Raw genomic sequence first — 27,805 nt, 5'->3', positions numbered from 1 at the left:
ATTTTGATGATCTCCCATGCAAGTCTATCTATTGCCTCTAAGCTTCAACCTTTAGTCATATGCATGTTGTATAACCTCCATAGAGTGTGACATTATGCTTGAATCTTCTCAAGAGTAATGATATGAGCGGTTACAGTATAATCATATTCATGCTCTGTTTCAGATGTTTGGTGCGACAGTGGCCAACTCCGGATCCCAGAGACACAGCCAGTTTGTGCAGGATACAGACGACATGATGGTAAACAAACAATAATCAGCATACACATGAATTGATATTTACCTTCTCCCTTTCAAATGTATTGGAATCAATGTAAACACATCTTAAAAGTGATTTCATAGTTCTTTATAGTGGCAGGTTATTGCCGTTCAGTGTGTTATGCAAATAAGCTATTTGACCTGAATGCTGCTAGCTATGTCTCTCATTAGAATGCTGAAACTAAAAGACAACTTGTTACATAAATGGTTATTTTATTGCAATTTATTAATTCTACAACAGACTATTCATTTCTCTATTTCAAAAAACATGTATCCCAGTGACAGAAAGCTGTTGAAATACAATGTAACCGTTGTGGTGTCCCATGTCCTAAGCTGCACCTGGTATTGTTTGTGTATCCACAGACGTTTGGATGCTTTGCATTGACAGAGCTGAGCCATGGCAGCAATACCAGAGCTATGAGGACCACAGCCAAGTATGATCCCAGCACACAGGTGGGTGGGATACAGTTCACCACAAGGCCTCTGACTCCATTAGAATAGTATTGTATTCTATACTGAATATTGAATTATTTGATCTGTAGATTTTGAATGTGTCAGTCTCCTTTTTTATTTTATTTCCTTTTGTTTTTGTATATTGCAATTCAGCTTTTAGCTGCGTATGTATACAAGATCAAATAAACCTTCTATATATATTATTGTTATCATTAGTCTCTACTAAGAATACACTATACTCAAGTGAACTCTCTCTTTCAGGAGTTTGCGATCAATTCCCCTGATTTTGAGGCAGCCAAGTTCTGGGTGGGGAACCTTGGGAAGACGGCTACACATGCTGTGGTGTTCGCCCAGCTCTACACCCCCGACGGAGCCTGTCACGGCCTGCACTCCTTCATAGTTCAGGTACAGTGAGCTTACCGTATTTAAATTAACTTTTTGCATACATGTACTACTTTGTGTCCTCAGAGTTAGCAATCCTTTATGATTTCCAAAAAGCAATCACAAAACGAATCTTACATTTTAAAACTAAAACATGCTTCTACTATCTTTGCTGGTGAAACTGTGATATTGTAACCTAAATTAATGTGTTTGACAGGTAAGAGATCCCAAGACTCTGCTGGCGATGCCAGGAGTAATTGTTGGAGATATGGGCAAGAAGCTCGGCCAGAACGGACTGGACAATGGGTAAGTTCAATACCATATGTTTTATAGCAAATAAAACTATGCATTTCTCATCATCACACCACTGCATTCTATGGCATTCAGTCAAAATAAGCACCATTAATAATATTACTATAATATTACTAAAGAAAAAGTAATATTCATTGTGAACTTTGGTGGTGACACTCCGCAAGACCACCAGAGGGCAGTTGAATCCTACTTTATATTATTATAGAACTTCCACAATGTCCTGTGGAACAGACGTTTCAACCATGAGAATGTTCTGTTTAATGAATGTTCTAAAATTCTCTCCCGGGGTGTGCAGGATTTCTACAGTACCAATGCTTAGAACTAGGCTGTACTGTATAGATCACCACACTAATTATGATTTGAAAGGTATTCCTAAAATGGGCTCTGACTTTTGTGCATGTCTTTTGTTTCCCGTACCAGGTTTGCAGTGTTTCACAATGTCCGAATCCCTCGGGAGAATATGCTGAATAAGACGGGTGATGTCACCCCTGAAGGACACTACGTCACACCTTTTAAGGTGAGGAAACACACACACACATGAACACCTTTCATGTGTGTGTGTTTGAGGAAGGAAGTAGAAATCCAATTTTTACAACTTACTACAAGTACGACTATGATCAAATATCTACTCTCTGTTCTTCTCTGGCTCAGAGCATAATAGTTTGTCGTTGTAAAGTTCTAACCGAGATTCCAACTCCAACCTTCTAAAGAACTTGGCTAGACTCTACTCAGTCGTGAGTGGTGGGATGTCGAATTAAAACATATAAACAAACATTCTGGTTCGTAGTCTTCAGACCACCACGCCTGATCTCACAGTAAGACTCTTTCCTCTGTTTTTGTTCCAAACAAACATGGATGTGTTTGACCCCACGCGCACACACAAACATGGATGGATTAGACAAACATGTAAAAAGAAATTACCAGGGCTCTCTGGGTTCTCTTGAATGATGGGAACTTGGCCTGAGGAGGCTTCTGAGAAAACAACTTGGCCGGAGGAGGCTTCTGAGGAAACAAATAATGACTGGGGGAGGATATAGGCCTTAAATGTTCTGGGGTTAGTTTCAGTTTCAAGTTTTATTAGTCGTATGTACTGGATACGCATGGTATACATTGTCCAACAGGATGCTTACTTGCATGTTCCTTCTAGACAATGCAACAACAATAAAAAATAATACAAGATAAGAATACGAACATAAAGCAAATGGCTCAGTAGAATAGAATAAACATTTTAGTGTACGTATAATACAGGAGTTAAGGATTGGATCCCCAGCAAGGCCCTGCATGCTGCTCAAAATTGGTACCGTTTTACTCCTGGTTCAGTTGGTAACTAGGAGCCTAGAGGAAGAAGGTTTGAGAAAAAAGGGTTGAGGAAAGTGTTGGAAAATGCTTCTGTACCCATGAGACATGTACAGGTGAAGTCGGAAGTTTACATACACTTAGGTTGGAGTCATTAAAACTAGTTTTTCAACCACTCCACACATTTCTTGTTAACAAACTATAGTTTTGGCAAGTCGGTTAGGACATCTACTTTGTGCTTGACACAAGTCATTTTTCCAACAATTGTTTACAGAGATTATTTCACTTATAATGGTCCTCTGTAGCTCAGCTGGTAGAGCGCGGCGCTTGTAACGCCAGGGTAGTGGGTTCGATCCCCGGGACCACCCATACACAAAAATGTATGCACACATGACTGTAAGTCGCTTTGGATAAAAGCGTCTGCTAAATGGCATATTATATTATTATATTATTAATGTATCACAATTCCAGTGGGTCAGAAATGTACATACACTAAGTTGACTGTGCCTTTAAACAGCTTCGAAAATTTCAGAAAATGATGTCATGGCTTTAGAAGCTTCTGATAGGCTAATTGACATAATTTGAGTCAATTGGAGGTGTACCTGTGGATGTATTTCAAGGCCTACCTTCAAACTCAGTGCCTTGACATCATGGGAAAATCAAAAGAAATCAGCCAAGACCTCAGAAAAATAATTGTAGACCTCCACAAGTCTGGTTCATCCTTGGGAGCAATTTCCAAACACCTGAAGGTACCACGTTCATCTGTACAAACAATCGTACGCATGTATAAACACCATGGGACCACACAGCCATCATACTGCTCAGGAAGGAGACGTGTTCTGTTTCCTAGAGATGAACGTACTTTGGTGCGAAAAGTGCAAATCAATCCCAGAACAACAGCAAAGGACCTTGTGAAGATGCTGGAGGAAACAGGTACAAAAGTATCTATATCTGTCACGTTCGTTGTGTAAAGGATCGGACCAAGGTGCAGCGTGGTATGCGTACATAGTCGTTTATTTGAATAAACACAGACAAAATAACAAAATCCAACAGAACGTGAAGTTCAAGAGGCTAAACATCAAACAAGCCAAACAGAAACAAGATCCCAAAACTAAGGTATGCAACATGGCTGCCTAAGTATTATCCCCAATCAGAGACAACGACCGACAGCTGCCTCTGATTGGGAACCACACCCGGCCAACATAGAAATATATAAACTAGATTTCACACCCTGACCAACCCAACTAGAGATCTCAATGTCCACAGTAAAACGAGTCCTATATCGACATAACCTGAAAGGCTGCTCAGCAAGGAAGAAGCCACTGCTCCAAAACCGCCATAAAAAAGCCAGACTACGGTTTGCATCTGGACATGGGGACAAAGATCGTACTTTTTGGAGAAATGTCCTCTGGTTTGATGAAACAAAAATAGAACTGTTTGGCCATAATGACCATCGTTATGTTTGGAGGAAACAAGGGGGGCTTGCAAGCTGAAGAACACCATCCCAACTGTGAAGCACGGGGGTGGCAGCATCATGCTGTGGGGGTGCTTTGCTGCAGGAGGGACTGGTGCACTTCACAAAATAGATGGCATCATGAGGAAGGAAAATTATGTGGATATATTGAAGCAACATCGCAAGACGTCAGTCAGGAAGTTAAAGCTTGGTCGCAAATGGGTCTTCCAAATTGACAATGACCCCAAGCATACTTCCAAAGTTGGCTTAAGGACAACAAAGTCAAGGTATTGGAGTGGCCATCACAAAGCCCTGACCTCAATCCTATAGAAAATGTGTGGGCAGAACTGAAAAAGCATGTGCGAGCAAGGAGGCCTACAAACCTGACTCAGTTACACCAGCTCTGTCAGGAGGAATGGGCCAAAATTCACCCAACTTATTGTGGGAAGCTTGTGGAAGGCTACCTGACACGTTTGACCCAAGTTAAACAATTTAAAGGCAATGCTACCAAATACTAATTGAGTGTATGTAAACTTCTGACCCACTGGGAATATGATGAAAGAAATAAAAGCTGAAATAAATAATTCTCTCTACTATTGTTCTGACATTTCACATTCTTAAAACAAAGTGGTGATCCTACCTGACCTAAAACAGGGACTTTTTACTAGGATTAAATGTCAGGAATTGTGTAAATGTATGTAAACTTCCGACTTCAACTGTAAGGGAGTGGGTCTTAAAATAAGTACTCTATACAACATGAAACTGTTCATGACCGTAGAAGTCAACAGCAAAGGGACACTTGGACTTGGGGAACTTCACTCTCTACTTTGTTAATCAGTTGATTTAGTCTTTGAGTGGGATTTCCCTCTTGAATCAGATTTTAAGTGAATACTGACTTGACAAGAGTTTTCCACTCTTGCATACGCCCTATTTTTCAACTTTTATTTAAAGGCCCCCACAAATAAACTATGAAAACTATTGAAAAACGGAACATTTTAATATTCTCATACTCAAACTCAATGTTAATCCCTCCCTCCTCTCTCTGTCCCCCAGGACCCTAACAAGCGTTTCGGTGCATCCCTGGGTGCCCTGTCGGGGGGCAGAGTCTCCATCTCCAGAATGGCTGTGGTCAACCTGAAGCTAGCCATGACTATAGCTATCCGTTTCTCTGCCACCCGACGCCAGTTTGGACCCAAAGACGACCAGGAGATTCCTGTCATAGAATACCAGCTCCAGGTAATGTACAGTTAGTTACCTTTCAGTTGGTCCATGGTTATGTTGGTGGACATAGGTATAAGCCAGAAGTTTTTCCAATTTTTTCAGAGACGTTCCTTGGGATATGCGTCCCATTCCATTGATGGTTAAATATGTCTTCTGTGGACGCCAGAGGGGTATACTACAAAGCAGAATCAATGAGTTAGCCAGCTAATTTGCCTAAATATCCAGAAATAACTTTGTACTTTTTAGAAAGATTTACTCAACATCAAAAAACACAAATGTTTAGCTTTCTTAATAAACCAGAAAATCAACAGTTATTTTCCTTTTTAAAGTTACCCCGTTGTAGGCATGTAGCCTAGTGGTTAAGAGCATTGGGCCAGAAACGGAAAGGTCGCTGGTTCGAATCCCTGAGCCAGCAAGGTTTAAAAATCTGCCGTTCTTGAGCAAAGCAGTTAACCCCCAACAACAACTGCTCCCCAGGTGCCGATGACGTCGATTAAGGCAGCCCCTCGCACATCTGATTCAGAGGGTTTGGGTTAAATGCGGAAGGCACATTTCGTTTGAATGCATTCAGTTGTGCAACTGACTAGCTATCTCCTTTCCCCTCGTCTGGTTGCAGCAATGGCGTCTGATCCCATACCTGGCGGCTGTGTACGCTCTGGACTACTTCTCTAAATCCATCTTCATGAACTTTGTGGAGTTCCAGATCGGTTTGATGATGAAGGACGAGAGCGACAGACAGGTAAAGAAGGGAAGGAGGGGGGGAAAGAGATGGAGAGACAGAGGAGAGACACGTAGAGAAAGAGGAAAGAAGAGAGAGAGAGAGAGAGACAAAGGAAGAAATGAGGAGAGCGAGAAAGAGAGAGTGAGACAGAGCGAGGGAAGGGAGACCGAGAGAGAGAGACACACACACAGGGAGAGAGAGGGAGGGGAGAGAGACACATACACCCATAGTTAGTTCTGTGTGATATGTGTTTTAACTAGGCGGAGCTGGGCAGAGAGATCCACGCCATCTCCTGCTCCAGTAAGCCCCTGGGGTCCTGGACGGCTCAGAGGGGTATCCAAGAGTGCCGCGAGGCCTGCGGAGGACACGGATACCTGGCCAGTGAGTCACACACATAATAATATAATAATAAAACCCTAGCCACAACCCTAACCCTATCTTCATGTCCACATCCTGGTTCAAACCTAACCCCAGCCTCAACCCTAACCCTAAGTTCATGTCCACATCCTGGTTCAAACCTCAGCCTCAACCCTAACCCTAGCTTCATGTCCACATCCTACTTCAACCCTAACCCCAGCCTCAACCCTAACCCTAACTTCATATCCACATCCTGGTTCAACCCTAACCCCAGCCTCAACCACAACCCTAACCCTAGCCTCATGTCCACATCCCGATTTAAACCCTTGCCGCAACCACAACCCTAACCCACATCAAATCTATCTCCTAATAATGATGCTGGATGTTGACTCCCTTGTAGTGAATCGTCTGGGGGCCATCAGGGATGACAACGACCCTAACTGTACATATGAGGGAGACAACAACGTGCTCCTGCAGCAGACCAGTAACTACCTCCTCAGCCAACTACACGCCAAACAACACGGTTAGTATTAACACCAGGAACACTTTGTTTCATAGTCCGCTCATAAATGCTTTATAAATCATTATGGAACTGCTTTGTAAATCATTACATATAATTTTTAGAGAACCTGTGAAATCCTAAAGACACTGGTTGCAGCTCATTATTTGTATGCTATTGAAATATATTGATTTTACGCATGAGATTGTAATGTTAACCGTTTGTCTCACTGTTTTATGTGCTGGTTTGGTTTTGTTGTTGTTTCATTAGATGGAGTGATGATTGTCGCCACATCCAGCTTATAAACTGCTTATAAATGTCTTATGAATGTCTTATATACTAGTATTTGTTTGTTGTAGATGGAGTGAGGATTGAGTCTCCACTAGAGTCTGTCAACTTCCTGGAAGAATATGACAGCATTCTGGAGACCAGGTTCACGGCAACGTCGGTGGAGGAGTGCATGGACTCTGCAGGTAACGACACACACACATACACACACACACACACACACACACTTGTCTCTGCAGCTGCAACACAAACACCTCTCTCTAGTCAGTACTCCGCTCCATGCAGAGATTGCTTATGGCCAGTCAGTTATGTAAGATGCCCAGTGTTATTGTACTACTGGAAAGCGCTTTACTGGAAGCTATTTGTCATGATGCCAGAGGTAACACCCACTCTCCAGCTGTCACATCTGGTAGAAGGCAAGCAAAGCCTTACTGACCCTCTGAAGGACCCCATTCCCAGGCCAGGGCAAGCTGCCCCTGGAAGTGCCTGTTTAAAGCCCTCACAAAATCCCCATCTTTTATATTGTAATATAGCTCAACCATAGCTTTAATTATAGAGGGCTGGAACAAAATCATCTCAATCCAAAAAGCAACCTAAACAAAGGCAAATAGAATGTGTTGAATCAAACACAGATGCACGCGCACACACACACACCGGCTTCAGCTGTGTTTTGCATGCTGCTTTAGACTGAATGAATGCCCTTCCAAGGTAAAGCCGTCCAGACAGCCTCAGTCTCAGATGATGTAAATCTTGGTTAAAGCCTCTCTTTCCTCATATGCCCCCCCCACACACACACACACACACACACACACACACACACACACACACACACACATCGAAGCCTTCTCTCCCCCATCTGCAAAACTGGTCCATTTATTGACATCATACCACAGAGGGTGACTCAGCCCGCCGGTCGACGAGCGACCCAGGTCTGCTCTGCCAGCTAATTGGCTGAATTGGAACGAGAAAGGGGAAAAATAAAGGCGGCCATTTTGTGTACCGGATCGGTCACTGTCTGTCAACATCGTACTGTTTGTGTTGCCACAGCCTTGTATAACCACCATCGAGCTGTAGGCCTAAGAGCGCATACTGTTTAGTCTTAATACCATAACTTACTTAGGCCTATATTTCAATACTTCTATAGGCTACTGTATCAATCATTCATTCATTCATGTCATCACACTGCATACGAGTCATTCATGATTTGAAATGCAATCAGGCATTTTAGTTTTAAAATAAAATAAAGCGAGCCTTGAATAATTAGCTTAAACAATAAATAAATGTGACAGTTTTTAGCCTTTGCTGTAATAAAGGCTTAACAATCGTTTTTTTTACAACAGACTCTCTGGTACAGTGCCTTGCAAAAGTATTCATCCCCCTTGGCATTTTTCCTATTTTGTTGCATTACAACCTGTAATTGAAATTTATTTTTATTTGGATTTCATGTAATGGACATACACAGAATAGTCCAAATTGGTGAAGTGAAATGAAAAAAATAACTTGTTTCAAAAGATTCAAAAAAATAAATAACGGAAAAGTGGTGCGTGCATATGTATTCACCCCCTTTTCTATGAAGCCCCTAAATACGATCTGGTGCAATCAATTACCTTCAGGTCACATAATTAGTTAAATAAAGTCCAGCTGTGTGCAATCTAAGTGTCATTAGATCTGTCACATGATCTCAGTATATATACACCTGTTCTGAAAGGCCCCAGAGTCTGCAACACCACTAAGCAAGCGGCACCATGAAGCCCAAGGATCTCTACAAACAGGTCAGGGACAAAGTTGTGGAGAAGTACAGATCAGGGTTGGGTTATAAAAAAATATACTTTGGGCCATCAAGGAAAACGCTATGTCTGGCGCAAACCCAACACCTCTCATCACCCCGAGAACACCATCCCCACAGTGAAGCATGGTGGTGGCAGCATCATGCTGTGGGGATGTTTTTCATTGGCAGGGACTGGGAAACTGGTCAGAATTGAAGGAATGATGGATGGCGCTAAATACAGGGAAATTCTTGAGGGAAACCTGTTTGTCTTCCAGAGATTTGAGACTGGGACGGAGGTTCACCTTCCAGCAGGACAATGACCCTAAGCATACTGCTAAAGCAACACTCGAGTGGTTTAATGGGAAACATTTAAATGTCTTGGAATGGCCTACTCAAAGCCCAGACCTCAATCCAATTGAGAATCTGTGGTATCACTTAAAGATTGCTTTATACCAGTGGAACCCATCCAACTTGAAGGAGCTGGAGCAGTTTTGCCTAGAAGAATGGGCAGAAATCCCAGTGGCTAGATGTGCGAAGCTTTTAGAGACATACCCCAAGAGACTCGCAGCTGTAATTGCTGCAAAAGTTGCCTCTACAAAGTATTGACTTTGGGAGGGTGAATAGTAATGGACGCTCAAGTTTTTTTTTTTTTGTCTTATTTCTTGTTTGTTTCACATGTTGTGTAAATCAAATGATACAAATGATACAAACCCCCCAAAAATCCATTTTAATTCCAGGTTGTAAGGCAACAAAATAGGAAAAATACCAAGGGGGGTGAATACTTTCGCAAGCCACTGTACGCTTATACTTTATTTAGTGTTGTTTACATTGTTCCAAATGGTCAGAAATGATATTGTAATCTATACAGCACCTGTTTGGCATACATAATATGCACTCAGTGCTTGCTCCTTACCTTATTTTTCTTGATCTCCAGTATTATCCACGACTAATCTAACCTATTCCACACATATTTTTACCTCCTGAGCAACCTGTAAATATTCCCCCTTTTGAGTTTATCTGTCACGTCCACTGCATCCATTTTGCTGTCACATGTTATGGTGTTCAGAGTTTGTTATAACCAATTTATTGATGTGATTATGATATGCTATAGGCACGGCCTGACTGCTCATTAGGCAGGATTAGGCAGCCGCCTATGACGGCAGATTGACTAGGACAGCATTTTCTGAAATGGCGCTCAATCAAATAAAAAATGAGCTGTCATGTTAACAAAGCAACATATCCTAAAAACAGGACAGGTCAAAGTAACATTGACAATATGGAATGGACAATCACAACTGTTGTCCAGGAGTTTCACCCCATAGTTATGATCATTGGTTTCAAGTTTGTATCCGTAAATTATTGAAAATATGTATTTGAACCCTTTGATGCATACAATCACATATTTGTGGTCCTTGCAGCGTACCATCACAAATATGTGATTGGAACAGTAGCAACAGAACGTATGATGCAACAAACGCATCTAAACAGCATTGTTGTCTGAAAAGCATCTAAACAATGTTTTGTACAGATGGGAAATAAAGGTCTTCACAACTTTATTCCTCAATTTCACCTTTTATTGTAAAAGATAAATGCGAACTTCATCATCCAAACATCACACGGAACACATCCACAGCAAAACCCATTCCATAAACCAGTCTAAATAACAGGTTGCACTGATAAATAACTAAGCATAAGTTAGCGACCTAACAGCTAGACTTGTTTACAATGTACCACTTCTCTGGTGAGCAAAAGGGAGAAATGTAATATTGTTTAGAAAAGAGATGCGTGTCAGCTAAGCTAACAGCAGCTAAATTCTTTATGATGGCAGCCATGTTTGTCTATGTTTGACAAGCAAAAACTCCCTAACCCCAGAATGCCACTCACCCTACTTTTAATAGATCATGCATTCATATACAGTGTGTTTAGGAGTTGGAAGTTTGGCATCTTAACTAACCTCCAGCCATTTAAAAGTAGGGTAAATGAGTAAGACCAGACAAATGTGTGCGCGTGTGTGTAACGCTTTGTTCCTGCAAGTTAAGCAGCCATAGCTCCCCCATCTCATTCGGCTCCTCTGTTTCTATTTTAACCTTTCATATTTCCATTTTTGTTTTTGTATAATGAGTTGTGACTGTGTCTAAAATGCACTTTAAATGCACTGGATTAGGGTTAGATGAGAGATGACAGCTAAGAACTAACCAGATCCATATAGGACTCTGACGCTGACATATTCATATATGTGGTCCTCTGTAGCTCAGCTGGTAGAGCACGGCGCTTGTAACGCCAGGGTAGTGGGTTCGATCCCCGGGACCACCCATACGTAAACATGTATGCGCACATGACTGTAAGTCGCTTTGGATAAAAGCGTCTGCTAAATGGCTTATTATTATTATTATTATTATTATTGTGGTGGGGGGTAGAAATGGGGGAAGGTATGGTGGGGGGATATGATGCAGGAAATATTACTATGATGGGTGATTTATCAATAAATGGGGGGCAAACACAAGAGAAGTTTATACACTAAATGAAAAAAGAACCCCTGGAAAGGGGTTCTGCCCTGGCAACCCTGAGGTACCATAGTTACAATCTGATGCAGCGTTCAAAACCGCTGGGAACTGGGAAATCTCTGACTTCAGTGCGTTCAAGACAACTGGGAACTCTGAAAAAAATGAGCTCTGACTAGTAAAAATAGTTTTGAACGGTTATCCAACATGGAATTCCAACTCTTCCAAAACTTGGGAACCAAGCTCGAGTTATCAGTGTGGACCAATCACATGGACATGTTGAAATACTGTATCGTCACGCCTAGAATAAAAACCTCCAGGCTTCCGTCATAACCGTCAATTTATTGGAGAAAAAAAAGAAAGAATAACGGACATTCTGGAGTAATAATTACAGTGGGGAAGAAAAGTATTTAGTCAGCCACCAATTGTGCAAGTTCTCCCACTTAAAAAGATGAGAGAGGCCTGTAATTTTCATCATAGGTACACGTCAACTATGACAGACAAATTGAGAAAAAAAAATCCAGAAAATCACATTGTAGAATTTGTTATGAATTTATTTGCAAATTATGGTGGAAAATAAGTATTTGGTCACCTACAAACAAGCAAGATATCTGGCTCTCACAGACCTGTAACTTCTTCTTTAAGAGGCTCCTCTGTCCTCCACTCGTTACCTGTATTAATGGCACCTGTTTGAACTTGTTATCAGTATAAAAGACACCTGTCCACAACCTCAAACAGTCACACTCCAAACTCCACTATGGCCAAGACCAAAGAGCTGTCAAGGGACACCAGAAACAAAATTGTAGACCTGCACCAGGCTGGGAAGACTGAATCTGCAATAGGTAAGCAGCTTGAGTTGAAGAAATCAACTGTGGGAGCAATTATTAGGAAATGGAAGACATACAAGACCACTGATAATCTCCCTCGATCTGGGGCTCCACGCAAGATCTCACCCCGTGGGGTCAAAATGATCACAAGAATGGTGAGCAAAAATCCCAGAACCACACGGGGGGACCTAGTGAATGACCTGCAGAGAGCTGGGACCAAAGTAACAAAGCCTACCATCAGTAACACACTACGCCGCCAGGGATTCAAATCCTGCAGTGCAAGAAGTGTCCCCCTGCTTAAGCCAGTACATGTCCAGGCCCGTCTGAAGTTTGCTAGAGTGCATTTGGATGATCCAGAAGAGGATTGGGAGAATGTCATATGGTCAGATGAAACCAAAATATAACTTTTGGTAAAAACTCAACTCGTTGTGTTTGGAGGACAAAGAATGCTGAGTTGCATCCAAAGAACACCATACCTACTGTGAAGCATGGGGGGTGGAAACATCATGCTTTGGGGCTGTTTTTTCTGCAAAGGGACCAGGACGACTGATCCGTGTAAAGGAAAGAATGAATGGGGCCATGTATCGTGAGATTTTGAGTGAAAACCTCCTTCCATCAGCAAGGGCATTGAAGATGAAACGTGGCAGGGTCTTTCAGCATGACAATGATCCCAAACACACCGCCCGGGCAACGAAGGAGTGGCTTCGTAAGAAGCATTTCAAGGTCCTGGAGTGGCCTAGCCAGTCTCCAGATCTCAACCCCATAGAAAATCTTTGGAGGGAGTTGAAAGTCCGTGTTGCCCAGCGACAGCCCCAAAACATCACTGCTCTAGAGGAGATCTGCATGGAGGAATGGGCCAAAATACCAGCAACAGTGTGTGAAAACCTTGTGAAGACTTACAGAAAACGTTTGACCTGTGTCATTGCCAACAAAGGGTATATAACAAATGTGACGTCACGAGAGGCTACACAGCTTTCAGCGGGATTGCTCAAGTAGTGCAAGGAGACAAGGTTCAAACCAAACAAGGATTTTATTATAGGTCTTGGGAAATTAACGAAAATATAACAAAATTCTGTTCTCTTGTGGCTCTTTAAGGGTTAACAGTTCAGGGATGTCTCTTCCACATCCAAAATCATAATTCTCACTCGCTCAGATAACTTTTCCACAGCCTTACTGTAGTCCACGTTGCAGCTAGTGGCCAACCCAGCAAAAAGTCCTTCCAAATGTCTCTCCCGTATTTCCACAGGTGCATATATCCAAAGGTGAGTATTTCCCAAAGGTAAGTATCTCCAAATCCTTATATTCCTCATGGAAGTGGACGTGCAGCACTCTTGTCCTCCAGAGAGCCCAGGTTGGAGACTGTGTCTCTTCACCCCCCACACACTCCCTCAGTGTGTCTCTTCCCTTCCCAAACCTTCAGCTCATCAGCTCCTCATTTGTTTCAGCTGCGTGGGAAGATTGGCCATAGAGGGGTGGAGTTCCCGACCATACCAGCAGATGGAGCCATAGCTGTCTGGGTTTGCAGCCACCTCAGGGGGATGTAACGTCCCTCCAGGACACAGCCTCTCGTGACATCACACAAAGTATTGAGAAACTTTTTGTTATTGACCAAATACTTATTTTCCACCATAATTTGCAAATAAATTCATTAAAAAAATCCTACAATGTGATTTTCTCGATTTTTTTTCTCATTTTGTCTGTCATAGTTGACGTGTACCTATGATGAAAATGACAGGCCTCTCTCATCTTTTTAAGTGGGAGAACTTGCACAATTGGTGGCTGACTAAATACTTTTTTTCCCCACTGTACATAACCAACGTTCTCTACTAATACTAGTCCCGTGCGAATAGGTCTTTGGTCACGTGCATGCAAAGCATACCCGTGTCACCTAAAGAGAGCAAGGGTTGAGGGAATAGGGAATGTTTATCCTCAAATGAGGGATTTCGGTAACAACTTTTCAGTCAGATATAGCTGTAATTATATTGTTGCTTCAGCAACACGGACAGCCCGATAAACACTGTTGATGTTCTGTGGTGTTCGCTGCTGCAGGGAGGAGAGCGAAACAACAGGTGCTAGTCACAGTCACTCTTTTTCAGAGCAGCAAGTCTGAGCCCGGCAGGCACAATCAAATCAATTGCTGGTCGGACTCTCTCTAGTCATTTGTGTGTCTTAATTATTTAATCAAACCGTGTGCTTAAAGCATCAGACAAGCTCAGTGAATATAGTTGATTTGATAAAACATATAGGATGTGTCAATATATGGAAAAATACACGTTTAATCCACAGATGACTCTTGGTCGACCAATTTTTTTTGTTGTTGTCTGGGACAGCCCTATCCCCAATATTCTCCTGTTATAATTATTTCCTTATCTGACCCTTCAAGGTTCACAATGTCTCTGGTTAGTGTGTGTGTGTGCGTGCGTGCATCTCCAAACCTTACAAGCATAAAGCTTCTCATATCCTCCTCATAATCATTCCAGGATCATATGTTTGTCATTATTTATCATCATGTTACACACTCCTCTGCAAACCTTGGCCCTAGAAGCTGTGAAAACAACCGTCACACACACACACACACCTGCACTCGCTCAACCCCCACTCCTTATAAAGCTAGCCAAAAATAAAACAGTGTTATCATGGTCAGAAGGATTCAGGTTAGTCACTCACTACCTATTCTATGTTATCTGACCTTTGATTTCTAACAGGCTAGGACAGGGTTGTCCAAGAGATGTTCCATAACTTGCTAGAAGATTAACTGTATTATGATAAGAGAACAAATGTTGATTTGATACTGTATGCATTGGAAACCTTTCTTGATACTCTTCCATAAGTTCATATTTTAAATATTACCTGATGAAATCTCTGAAGTCAAACTCATTTCCCTTTTTAATATGCTCATATTGTAAATATTACCTGATGAAATCTGTGTTTTTAACACTAGAAAGCTTACTCATGTCCTCGATTTATTTAATATTGTATCTAAAGTAACGGAATAAATAATATTATCTCTGAAGCCTAACATATTTCCTGGTCTCTCTTCTCACCTCAGTGCCGTTAGCAGCGTATAAATGGCTGGTGTGTTTCCTACTAAGAGAGAGCGAGAGGAGACTGGCTCAGGAGAAGGCTTCTGGCAAGGCTGACTTTGAGGCCCGCAACAACAGCCAGGTAAATAGTACACACACACACACACACACACACACACACACACACACACACACACACACACACACACACACACACAACGCACGCATGCACACACACAACAGGAGGGGAGTAAGGTCAGATAAAACACTGAACTACTGGTCATCCACTTTCATCTTCATCATCATCATCATCATCACCTTTTGTGATTTTATTTTAACATTATACAGCTGTCTTTACATTGATGTCATTACATTTCAGTAGCTGAAAGTCCACGTAAGGTACTGTAGTTCTGGTCTATCTGCTTCTCTACAGGCACGTGTACCAACCAAGTGCTTCTAGAACAGTCATTAGCTAGGATTCCATCCAATCGGCAACAGATTTTCATGTAAATATTCTAAAACAATATGCGCATTTTCCCACCAGAGATGTGTTTCCATAAATGTGACTTGTTGCGGATGAAAGGCTGTGCGTCATGACGTAGTGCACATAAAAATAACTTTTGCGGTTAAATTCCCATGTACCAAATAAAAAATACAAGTTAAATGGACTTCCATCGCATTTTCAGCTCTACTGATGGTTTTGTCTCAAAAACTGTTGCGATATATAACAAATGTGCCCACTTTGGTCTTGGCACATGCGCTCTAGCCCAGGTGTTTTCAAACTGGAGTCCAAGCCCCCCCCCCGGCGGTACTGCATGAGATTTGTTTTATGTGACAAATTATTATTTAATGAATATTGCTAGCTGCAACAGAATACTATCGTGGATACCATTTTTCTATCTCTGCGTCCATTATGAAGGAAGTTATAGGTAGTTTCACGAGCCAATGCTAACTACTGTTAGCGCAATTACTGGAAGTCTACAGGAACAGTTAGCATGCTAGCTGTTCCTGTTCATCCGACTCTGGGGAAGTAGATTAAGTTAATTTGCTGAATTTCTTTCCTTCTTAATGCGTTTGAGCCAATCAGTTGTGTTGTGACAAGGTAGGGGTGTATACAGAAGATAGCCCTATTTGGTAAAAGACCAAGTCCATATTATGGCAAGAACGGCTCAAATAAGCAAAGATAAATGATAGTCCATCATTACTTTAAGACATGAAGGTCAGTCAATCCAGAAGATTTCAAGAACTTTGAAAGTTTCTTCAAGTGCAGTCGCAAAAACCATCAAGCGCTATGATGAAACTGGCTCTCATGAGGACCGCCACAGGAATGGAAGACCCAGAGTTACCTCTGCTGCAGAGGATAAGTTCATTAGAGTTACCAGCCTCATAAATTGCAGCCCAAATAAATGCTTCACAGAGTTCAAGTAACAGACACATCTCAACATCAACTGTTCAGATGAGACTGTGTGAATCAGGCCTTCATGGTTAAATTGCTGCAAAGAAACCACTACTAAAGGGCACCAATAAGAAGAGACTTGCTTGGGGCAAGAAACACGAGCAATGGACATTAGACCGGTGGAAATATGTCCTTTGGTCTGGAGTCCAAATTTGAGATTTTTGGTTCCAACCGGTGTGGGTGAACGGATGATTTCCGCATGTGTATTTCCCACCGTAAAACATGGAGGAGGAGGTGTTATGGTGTGGGGGTGCTTTGCTGGTGATACGGTCTGTGATTTATTTAGAATTCAAGTCACACTTAACCGGCATGGCTACCACATAATTCTGCAGCGACACGCCATCCCATCTGGTTTGGGCTTAGTGGGACTATCATTTGTTTTCCTCCAGGCTGTGTAAGGGCTATTTTACCAAGAAGGAGAGTGATGGAGTGCTGCATCAGATGACCTGGCCTCCAAAATCCCCTGACCTCAACCAAATTGAAATCGTTTGGGATGAGTCGGACGGCAGAGTCAAGGAAAAGCAGGCAACAAGTGCTCAGCATATGTGGGGACTCCTTCAAGACTGTTGGAAAAGCATTCCAGGTGAAGCTGGTTGAGAGAATGCCAAGAGTGTGCAAAGCTGTCATCAAGGCAAAGGGTGGCTATTTGAAGAATCTCAAATCTCAAATATATTTTGATTTGTTTAACACTTTTTTGTTTACTACATGATTCCATATGTGTTATTTCATAGTTTTGATGTCTTCACTATTATTCTACAATGTAGAAAATAGTAAAAATAAAGAAAAACCCTTGAATGAGTAGGTGTTCAAAAACTTTTGACCGGTAGAGTATATTTTAATAATACCATATTTGAGAACTAACAATCAAGTCAGAGCTAGTCAGGGAGAATAGAAAATTCCCAAAACCATGCATTCAGTCTACATGCCCATTGATTTTGTTATAATGTTTGAGCAGAGGAACACAGCATTAGCCATGGCAAAATGCATAGAATTGCAGGAGAATTGCACCTTTTTAAAACAGCAAAATTGTCTCTCAGCTCCATGCCGAACTGTGTAGAATTGCTGGAAATTAGCATCAAAACTACAAAATGTTATCTCAGCTCAATAAAAAAAAAAATTGAATAGCAGAAAATTAGCTTTACAACAGCAACGTTTTGGGTCGCTGGAGTGCCTGGGCAGGGGTCCCTGGGCAAGAAAAGTTTGAAAACCCCTGCTCTAGCCAACAGCTTGCAGATATAGTGCGGGTGGGCTAGCCTACATGATGAGACACTGACCACTTATCATGGACATTTTGCTGTTATTGTTAATTACTATAAATAGCCTATAGGGCCCTACTAGTTCGAAATTAAATAAGCTTGCTAATATGGGTGATTGTTATTGGGACAATTGATAGCTACATCATCAAAAGTAGTAGTAGTTTTAAGGGTAATACAAAAAAGATTGCTGTGGTGCACATTAATCGTTCAATTTATCGTTTTCGTGATTATTCAGTCAATTTATTGTGATATGTATTTTTCTCCTAATCGCCCAGCTCTAGTGTGTGTGTATTTGTGTGAAGAGTGAGCGTTTGCTTTGGCAGCCTTCTTAGGCCAGTTGGCTCAGCGTGTCTGGCTGTGGTGTTGTCCTAACCCGAACCCTGTATCCTGTTGGCTTAGAACAAGGATTAGCTAAAGACGGCTATAGTCTCAACTTACACTCGACTAATAACAAATGTGTTTATAACTGCTAAATCAGATGAATCAGAATGTGTTTTGACATATCTCGTATGTTGCTGACTGGCTCCAGTTATTGCATGGTTAATGTCTGATAAGACTACTTCATACCGATATGGTAGGCTAATTCATGATTGCCTGCAATTATAACCCCTCATAGGAACCGAACCCACTGCTGCTAGCAAGAGGGTTCTTTGCAACAATTCAGACAGCGAAGAACCTAGTGAAGAACCCTCTCCAAGAAAAGGGTTATTTGATTAGAAATAGTGCGACATAGAACCATGGCTCACTTCAAATAAATTCTCAAGAACCCTTTTTTTCTAGAGTGTATTTGAACTCCACTATGTTGCCACACTATGACTAAAGCAAGTTATAACTCCACTATGTTGCCACACTATGACCAAAACAAGTTTGAACTCCACTATGTTGCCACACTATGACCAAAACAAGTTTGAACTCCACTATGTTGCCACACTATGACCAAAACAAGTTTGAACTCCACTATGTTGCCACACTATGACCAAAACAAGTTTGAACTCCACTATGTTGCCACACTATGACCAAAACAAGTTTGAACTCCACTATGTTGCCACACTATGACCAAAACAAGTTTGAACTCCACTATGTTGCCACACTATGACCAAAACAAGTTTGAACTCCACTATGTTGCCACACTATGACCAAAACAAATTTGAACTCCACTATGTTGCCACACTATGACCAAAACAAGTTTGAACTCCACTATGTTGCCACACTATGACCAAAACAAGTTTGAACTCCACTATGTTGCCACACTATGACCAAAACAAGTTTGAACTCCACTATGTTGCCACACTATGACCAAAACAAGTTAGAACTCCACTATGTTGCCACACTATGACCAAAACAAGTTTGAACTCCACTATGTTGCCACACTATGACCAAAACAAGTTTGTTTTCATATTCGGTCTATTAAGTGTCAGTGTTTTTAGGATTTTTTAAATATATTTTTTTCATCACTGATGATGACTTCACCCATTGTTATAGAGGGACAGATGAACTGACTGACCTAATAGAAGGAGGAAAAAAAGTCCACAGAGGAGGTACAGCCAGAGAGCGACCTCATACCCACACCTGGGTTCAAATAGGTGAGCCGTTGCTTGAGCTAGATGGGTGGGAGTTTGCACTTTTGGGACTATTCCATCAGTACCTTTTGGTTCCGCTGCGCAGGCAAGCTCAATCAAGCTCATCAAGCTCAGCTAAAAGTATTGGAAAGTAAATAAATACTATTTGAACCCAGGTCTGGTGTGAAAGGACATGCAGGGAGGAGGCAGATCCAGAGTTATCTCGTACCCAGACCAGGGGACTAGGCGGGGAACACAGCGACCTTGGCAGAGTGGTAGAGGGGTTCAGAGGCGTGGGAGAGGATCTGTGTTCTCTCTGCCAACATGGAAAAGGAAGGATGGGCATCGCCCAGTCAAGGCCAGACAAGGGGAGAGGCACAGACACACAATTCAATACCAGGGCTGGGAATGGGGTTATGATAACTGGAGGGGGGATGTTTGGTTCAGTCTAACTTCTGCAGTGTTTGGAAATTGGAATCTAATAACGCTGTTTTGTCTCCTGCTCTCTCTCTCTCTCTATGTGTGTGTGTGTGCGATTAGCTTGGAATAACTTTTTTGTCACTTTTTATGTCATTCCTGCATTTAAAAAAAAGTTACTTGTACTAATGTTGTGTTCTCTGTGTGTTTGTGTGTGTGTGTGTGTGTCTGTACCTATCCAGGTGTTCTACTGCCGTTCCTTGTCCATCGTGTACATAGAGCACACCGTGGTGCAGAGGTTCCACGACCAGACCCATGACGAGAACACACCGGCTGGTCTCAGACCAGTTCTTAAACAGCTCTGTGCCCTCTACAGCTTGTGGACCCTCAGCAACCACATGGCCACGCTGTACCAGGGTCAGGTTCATTTGAGAGCTTGCCGTCTTTCTCATTAAAGTTTGACTTCCCCTGGGCCCATATTCATATAGGGTCTTTACAGAAGGAGTGCTGATCTAAGATCAGATTAACCTTTTACATAATAATGAATAAGATAACATGGACCGGGCAGGCCTGATCCTATATCAACACCTACTCTGAGACACTTGATACATACGGCCCCTGGTCGACTTCTCCCAAAGACTGTATCCTTTTGAGAGTTGAGAATGCCTGATTATGTATTATATTCTGTGTGTTTGTGTGTGTGTGTTGTTGTGTTCCTCCAGGTGGTTATTTCTCTGGTTGGGAGCCAGCTGATTGGATCCAGCAGGCCATCCTCACCCTCTGCTCTCAGGTCAGTTCTCATATGAACTAATTCATGCACTAGGGTTGGGCGGTATCCAGATTTTCATTTTCAAGGGGCGCAAACAATATTCTTGATCCAGTAAGGGATTGACATCTAGCCACTTAGCTAGAAAGTTAGCAAACCAAATGCATAGCTGGAGTACTGAGCTGGATAGAATTTATTTCACACATCTTAGATTTCTTATAGTTATACTTAACTTTTAGTTAGTTATAAGCAGTGGCTTATTATATATTTTTTTAACAGTATTGAAAATCATACCGTCGGTATTTAGAAATATCCCGGTGTATACGGTATAAACAGTATATTGCCCAAGCCTAAGATGCACACACACAAATGAGATTGGCCTAAATAACCCATTAAATGTCATGTGGTCTTGAGTTGTTTGGTTTGGAGGACTGAGGGGGATGACCTCAAAGGTGTTTGTTGGCTTGTAGTGTGCTCTCTTCAGAGTGCAATCACTGTGTTTGTCTGTGTTTATCTGTGTGTATACTCTCTCTCTCCTTCTCTCCCTCCATTCTTCCCACTAATCCCTCTCTCCTTCTCTCCCTCTAACAGCTGAAGGATGAGGCCATAGCTTTGGTGGACGCCGTCGCCCCTCCTGACTTCATTCTCAACTCACCCATTGGCAAGGCAGACGGGGAGGTAAGACAAGTCAGGCGTGTGGAATATAATAATAATAATAATATGCCATTTAGCAGACGCTTTTATCCAAAGCGACTTACAGTCATGTGTGCATACATTTTTGTGTATGGGTGGTCCCGGGGATCGAACCTACTACCCTGGCGTTACAAGCGCCGTGCTCTACCAGCTGAGCTACAGAGGACCACATATATGAATATGTCAGCGTCAGAGTCCTATATGGATCTGGTTAGTTCTTAGCTGTCATCTCTCATCTAACCCTAATCCAGTGCATTTAAAGTGCATTTTAGACACAGTCACAACTCATTATACAAAAACAAAAATGGAAATATGAAAGGTTAAAATAGAAACAGAGGAGCCGAATGAGATGGGGGAGCTATGGCTGCTTAACTTGCAGGAACAAAGCGTTACACACACGCGCACACATTTGTCTGGTCTTACTCATTTACCCTACTTTTAAATGGCTGGAGGTTAGTTAAGATGCCAAACTGCCAACTCCTAAACACACTGTATATGAATGCATGATCTATTAAAACACATAATCCTTTCAGTGCTCTTCTGTTTGGATAATGAATAACACTAGGCTTAATACTCATCCATTGATTAAATCATGTCTGTTTTGAGTAATGCTAGTAACCTATTCATCCATGAACTCAGACAGTGCTCTTGTGTTTGAAGGATCTGTGGAGACTAACAACAATGTTTGAGACACTGGGTTTCCACAAATACCATCACAATGGACTAAATAGCAAAAGGTCTCAATCAAACAATACAGAGTGTTCTGCTATTAACCTACTCTTAAAGGATGGGTGGGAACGCTTTTTTTTACTGGAACAGAGAGGGAGGAGAGGTCCAGAGGCTGCTGTCATCTTCCAGTAAACACACTGACCCAAACCTATAAACATACAGGCTCAAGTGTGTCGGCCAGGAGTGAGGTTGGGGAGGGACAGTGTGTGTGTCTGTGTGTCTGTGTGCGGGTGTGTCAGCCAGGATAATGCATTACTAAGGAGGGACGGCGTCAGAGTGTGTGTATGACCCTTTAACTGTGGTGTCATCTGTTTTGATAGGAGTCTGGCTTTCAAATGCTCCTCTTGTCTTTCTGGGCTCAGAAAAGGGATGCTGTGTTTTCACTCTGTGAAGACTCACAGCTGCTTTAGTTGGCAGACAGTACTAACACACATAAACACACACACACACACACACTTGGAGATCTATGTTAATAATACTGGACCTGGAGACAGTGGGATAAACATGCCTTCCTAGCTGTGCTGAGTAGTAGAATAAATCTGTAACACTGTAAGCAAATCTAAGTTGATCATTAATCAATGTCTTTATCACCATTGTTATTTAATAGTGATACTAATAGTAGAACAACAGAACAGTCACAGAAGCATGAGATGGAGTTCTATACTGTAGTGATGGTAGTAGTGGTGGTGATGGTGGTGGTAGTAGTAGTAGTGATAGTAGTAGTGGTGGTGATGGTGGTAGTAGTGGTGATAGTAGTAGTAGGGGTAGTACTGGTAGTAGCAGGAATAGTGTATGTCTTAACTGCTTTTGCTAGTAGCCTTGCTATAAAATGCTGTTGGTGTTGCTATTAATGCATGTTCGCAGGTGCAAGTTTCAGAGCAGACGTTTAACTACATTAGGGTTGATTTATGGTGTCGTTGAAGCAATGGCATTTCCTTCCAACCTTACGCAATGGTGTGAGTCTGACACTCTGCTCCCTGGCTGTGTGCTGTATAAGAAACATTTAGCTTTTTGACATTTAGCTTTAGTGTGTGTGAGACATACACTATATCTACAAAAGTGTGTGGACATCCCTTCAGATGAGTGGATTCGGCTATATCAGCCACATCCATCTGACGGGTGTATAAAATCGATCACACAGCCATGCAATCTCCACAGACAAACATTGGCTCAGTGACTTTCAACGTGGCACCGTCATAGGATGCCACTTTTCCAACAAGTCAGTTTGTAAAAATCCTCTATCCTCGGTTGCAACACTCAGTACCGAGTTCCAAACTGCCTCTGGAAACAACGTCAGCACAATAGCTTTTCGTTCGGGAGCTTCCATGGCCAAGCAGTTGCACACAAGCCTAAGATGACCATGTGCAATGCCAAGCGTTGGCTGGAGTGGTGTAAAGCTCAGTGGAATTGCGTTCACTGGAGTGATGAATCACGCTTCACCATCTGGCAGTCCGACGGAAAAATCTGGGTTTGGCGGATGCCAAGAGAACTCTACCTGCCCCAATGCATAGTGCCAATTGTTAAAGTTTGGTGGAGGAGGAATAATGGTCTGAGGCTATTTTTCATGGTTCGGGCTAGGCCCCTTAGTTCCACTGAAGGGAAATATTAACGCTACAGCATACAATGACATTCTAGACGATTCTGTGCTTCCAACTTTGTGGCAACATTTTGGGAAAGGCCCTTTTCTGTTTCAGCATGCAATGCCCTCGTGCACAAAGTGAGGTCCATACAGAAATGGTTTGTCGAGATCGGTGTGGAAGAACTTCACTGGCCTGCACAGAGCCCTGAACTCAACCCTATCGAACACCTTTGGGATGAATTGGAACGCTGACTGCGAGCCAGGCCTAATCGCCCAACATCAGTGCCGACCTCACTAAAGCTCTTGTGGCTGAATGGAAGCAAGTCCCCACAGCAATGTTCCAACATCTAGTGGAAAGCCTTCCCAGAAGAATGGAGGCTGTTATAGCAGCAAAGGGGGGACCGTGATTTTGGAATGAGCTGTTCGACAAGCAGGTGTCCACATACTTTTGGTCATGTAGTGTATTTAGTTGTCTGAATATTAGGTAGAAACACATTCTTTTTTAATTACATTGACATTTAGCTTAACATGATCCAGAGACTCATAACAAATGTCGAGTGATGTAGATCACCACGACAACACCCACCCAAACCCATATCAACTGTGGGCCAAGCAGTACTAACTAATGCTATACCGGTGAGGTCAGTGAGATAGTGTCTGCATCCCAAATGGCACCCTATTCCCTTTATAGTGCAATATTATTTCCAGAGCCCAGTGCACTATATAGGGAATAGGGTGCCATGTGGGATGCAGTCATGGTGTGAGTGACTGGACCATTACAATAACATAAGCCATGCATTGTCCAATCAACACCCTGCCTGAGGTGTTGCCGAGGCAACACAGTGCTGGAAATTGAGCCCAGAAGCACAGGGAATTCCAGAACTTCCTAGAAATTCTTATAGAATGGGGTTGGAAGCATTGAGGGGAATAGACAATGATATACAGTACCATATGTATGTCTATAGCTAGAAGATAGGGGTCAAATGTACCTTGCATATACTAAACAAATGGACCATAATGATTTGTGATAATAACAATACCCATGAGCACTGGATACTTGACTTGCCATAAAGGCCTTATAACAATATAAATTATAAACATATCATAACATATTGTAATCATTAGTGTGTGTGTGTGTGTGTGGTCTGTCTCTAACCCCCTGTTGAGGTCAGTAAATCATAGAAATCAGATAAAAGACTTAATGCTTCTTCTCACTCCTGTGTTGTATACACTAAACAAAAATATAAACGCAACATGTAAAGTGTTGGTCCCATGTTTCATGAGCTGAAATAAAAGATCCCCAACATTTTCCATATGCACAAAAAGCTTATTTCTCTCAAATTATGTGCACAAAATGTTTACATTCCTGTTAGGGAGCATTTATCCTTGCCAAGATAATCCATCCACCTGACAGGTGTGGCATATCAAGAAGCTGATTAAATAGCATGATCATTACACAGATGCACCTTGTGCTGGGGACAATAAAAGGCCACTCTAAAATGTGCAGTTTTATCACAAAACACAATGCCACAGATGTCTCAAGTTTTGAGGGATTGTGCAATTGGCAAGCTGACTGCAGGAATGTCCACCAGAGCTGTTTCCAGATAAATTAATGTTCATTTCTCTACCATAAGCCGCCTCCAACGTCGTTTTAGAGAATTTGGCAGTACGTCCAACCGCCCTCACAACTGCAGACCACGTGTATGGCGTGGTGTGGGCGAGCGGTTTAGCAATAGGTTATGGCAAAAGTCTGACATTCTCCATCACTTCCCTATGAAAGCCATTATTTGTCCATGAGCAATGCATGACAATTAAGATTAGTTGATTTTGACCTTTATGATTTTGCTGTTAATGCCAACAGTTCTTCAAGTTACTTGCCCCAATTACACACAGCAAACCACCACTAGGATTCCAGCATGTTACTAAAAAAGAATAAATCATCAATTTGAAATCTTGTCATAGTCACACAATACACTTTGTCCTATCAATTCTTGATGGTTTTGTTCTCCTGTGTTCTAGCTCTATAAGAACATGTGGTCCACGGTGATGCAGGGGAACAAGGTTCTAGAGCGCCCTTCCTGGTGGGCAGAGTTTACCTCAGACAAGCCTGTGGTGGGTTCCCTTCGACCCAAGCTGTAGGGTTGTAGATCGCGGTTCTAGAGTCCTCGGTTTCCCGGTTCCATCACCCAGGTTCATCAGCCCAGAAGACTACAAGAAGAAGCCTTCAGATTAGATGGATCTCCTTCTCCTCACTTTGAAATATCAACTTTGTGTTATCAGATCTTTTTTGTCTATGAAATGAATGACCTATGGAGGCAATGCAATTATAAACCACTGTCTTCCACTAAATATGGAAAGAATGATAATCAATAATGTTTGTGGTAATTGTTAGAATCAGTGCCTATGACGGGAACACTCTAAGGAGGAGATTATATTCAAGTACATTGGTTAACACATTTCAATAGATTTGATGCCAGCTTATTGATATGATTATGTATCTAACACTACATAAGGTTAATTGTCAGTATTTTTTTGTATAGTTAATTCATGTAACTATGAATTCATATAATGTGAGATATTTGTGAAATAGAGCTTATTTTGATTGCCAAATGATGCCATGGTTGTCTGTCTAATGTACGTATATACTTACCACACTTATAATACTGTGGTAATATATAAATGTAATACATTCTGCACATTTTGTAAAATACAGACTGAATAAAGGGTTTGCAAAATAAACAACAAAATAAAATATTTCTACTAATACAAATACATGGATTGCGTTGATGGATTATTATTTCAGTGAAACACATACTCTATTCATTTGATATTCTCAGCTCAAGTAACCACGCTTGCTTGACAAGTAGTAACCTTGCCTGAGACCTGAAGACTTGCTAGATCCCAAATCCTTTTAGCTCCCCAAGCTAAAAGGCTTTAGCTCAGCTGGCTAACATTCTTGTGGTTCATTAGAGACTCGGATTTGGACTAGAACTCTGCTACCCGACCTGAGCCCGATGGGGCTCGACATTATACATTGGGTTAGACAGGAGAGATTCTTTCACAAAAATAAATGTAAAGTGACTAAAAGTAGCTAGCTAACTGCTCTCTCATGTCTCGTTATTGAGCAGCGCAGCCCAAACAGAGCCGTTGCTATGGATACTCACAGACCCATACCCACCATGAGCAGAGCGCATGCAGAGCAAGCAGCGCGCAGGAGCGAGTGACAGACAGAGAGGAGTGCCCAATGGATTTTACTAACGGAGGAAGTTATTTCTGTTATTTCGGGCTGGGCCGGGCCTTAAATGTAGCAGAAGCAATCGGGCCTGGGTAGGGTAGGGCCTGAAGGTCGTGGGCATGTGAAGGGCTCAGACTTAAAATTTGAACTCTAGTGGGTCACTTGAGTAGTTTTTACGATCACACAACATGTAATATTGTTAGTCCTTTTATATACTCTTATTTTCTCATTCCTATCAGTTGAGCTCTATGCTGGGCATTCAACATTCATTCCAATCAAAATCAGATGACATCCTTATAAACTCACTAGCTTCCCAAAATGTCCAGATATTGTTTCTTTAAGCAGGGGTTTTGGTCATATAAATGGACATGGTTTAAAAATAGCTGGCTTCTAAAATTAGCTATGTATTAGTTTTTTAGTTTTTTAGCATTCCCGTTAGCTGTTGCAAAAGCAGCAGCTACTCTTCCTGGGGTCCACATGAAACATGTCTATTAATGTTCTGTATTATGTCAAGAACAGCTCAAGGGCAGAACTACATCAATAAAAAAAACAAAGGCACACGTTGCCTAGATATCAATACCAATGCATACACACAAACTATCTAGGTCAAATAGGGGCGAGGCGTTGTGCCGTGAGGTGTTGCTTTATCTGTTTTGTGAAATCAGGTTTGCTGTTCATTTGAGCAATATGAGATGGAACAGAGTTCCATGCAATAATGGCTCTATATAATACTATACGCTTTATTGAATTTGTTCTGGAT

The 27,805-nt window shown here is 41.9% G+C and overlaps 1 protein-coding gene across 2 annotated transcripts in view; it reads left to right on the top strand.

Moving 5' to 3' along the window:
- Positions 1-26,584, top strand: part of acox3 (acyl-CoA oxidase 3, pristanoyl) — a 29,856-nt gene extending 3,272 nt beyond the window's left edge. For both annotated transcript variants that reach the window (XM_041882696.2, XM_041882697.2), the window contains exons 4-18: positions 164-238; positions 619-708; positions 970-1,113; positions 1,307-1,395; positions 1,822-1,918; positions 5,204-5,386; positions 5,988-6,110; positions 6,353-6,473; positions 6,850-6,972; positions 7,308-7,421; positions 15,382-15,497; positions 20,286-20,460; positions 20,766-20,833; positions 21,401-21,487; positions 25,830-26,584. In XM_041882696.2, coding sequence (XP_041738630.1) covers positions 164-238; positions 619-708; positions 970-1,113; positions 1,307-1,395; positions 1,822-1,918; positions 5,204-5,386; positions 5,988-6,110; positions 6,353-6,473; positions 6,850-6,972; positions 7,308-7,421; positions 15,382-15,497; positions 20,286-20,460; positions 20,766-20,833; positions 21,401-21,487; positions 25,830-25,949 — 1,725 coding nt within the window. In that variant the 3' untranslated portion in view covers positions 25,950-26,584. The remainder of the gene's footprint in view (positions 1-163; positions 239-618; positions 709-969; positions 1,114-1,306; positions 1,396-1,821; positions 1,919-5,203; positions 5,387-5,987; positions 6,111-6,352; positions 6,474-6,849; positions 6,973-7,307; positions 7,422-15,381; positions 15,498-20,285; positions 20,461-20,765; positions 20,834-21,400; positions 21,488-25,829) is intronic.
- Positions 26,585-27,805: the final 1,221 nt, after the last annotated feature.

The sequence above is a fragment of the Coregonus clupeaformis genome, chromosome 8 (genome assembly GCF_020615455.1).
Source record: "Coregonus clupeaformis isolate EN_2021a chromosome 8, ASM2061545v1, whole genome shotgun sequence".
Taxonomy (NCBI): Eukaryota; Metazoa; Chordata; class Actinopteri; order Salmoniformes; family Salmonidae; genus Coregonus; species Coregonus clupeaformis.
This window is presented reverse-complemented; position numbering and strand designations above follow the sequence as displayed.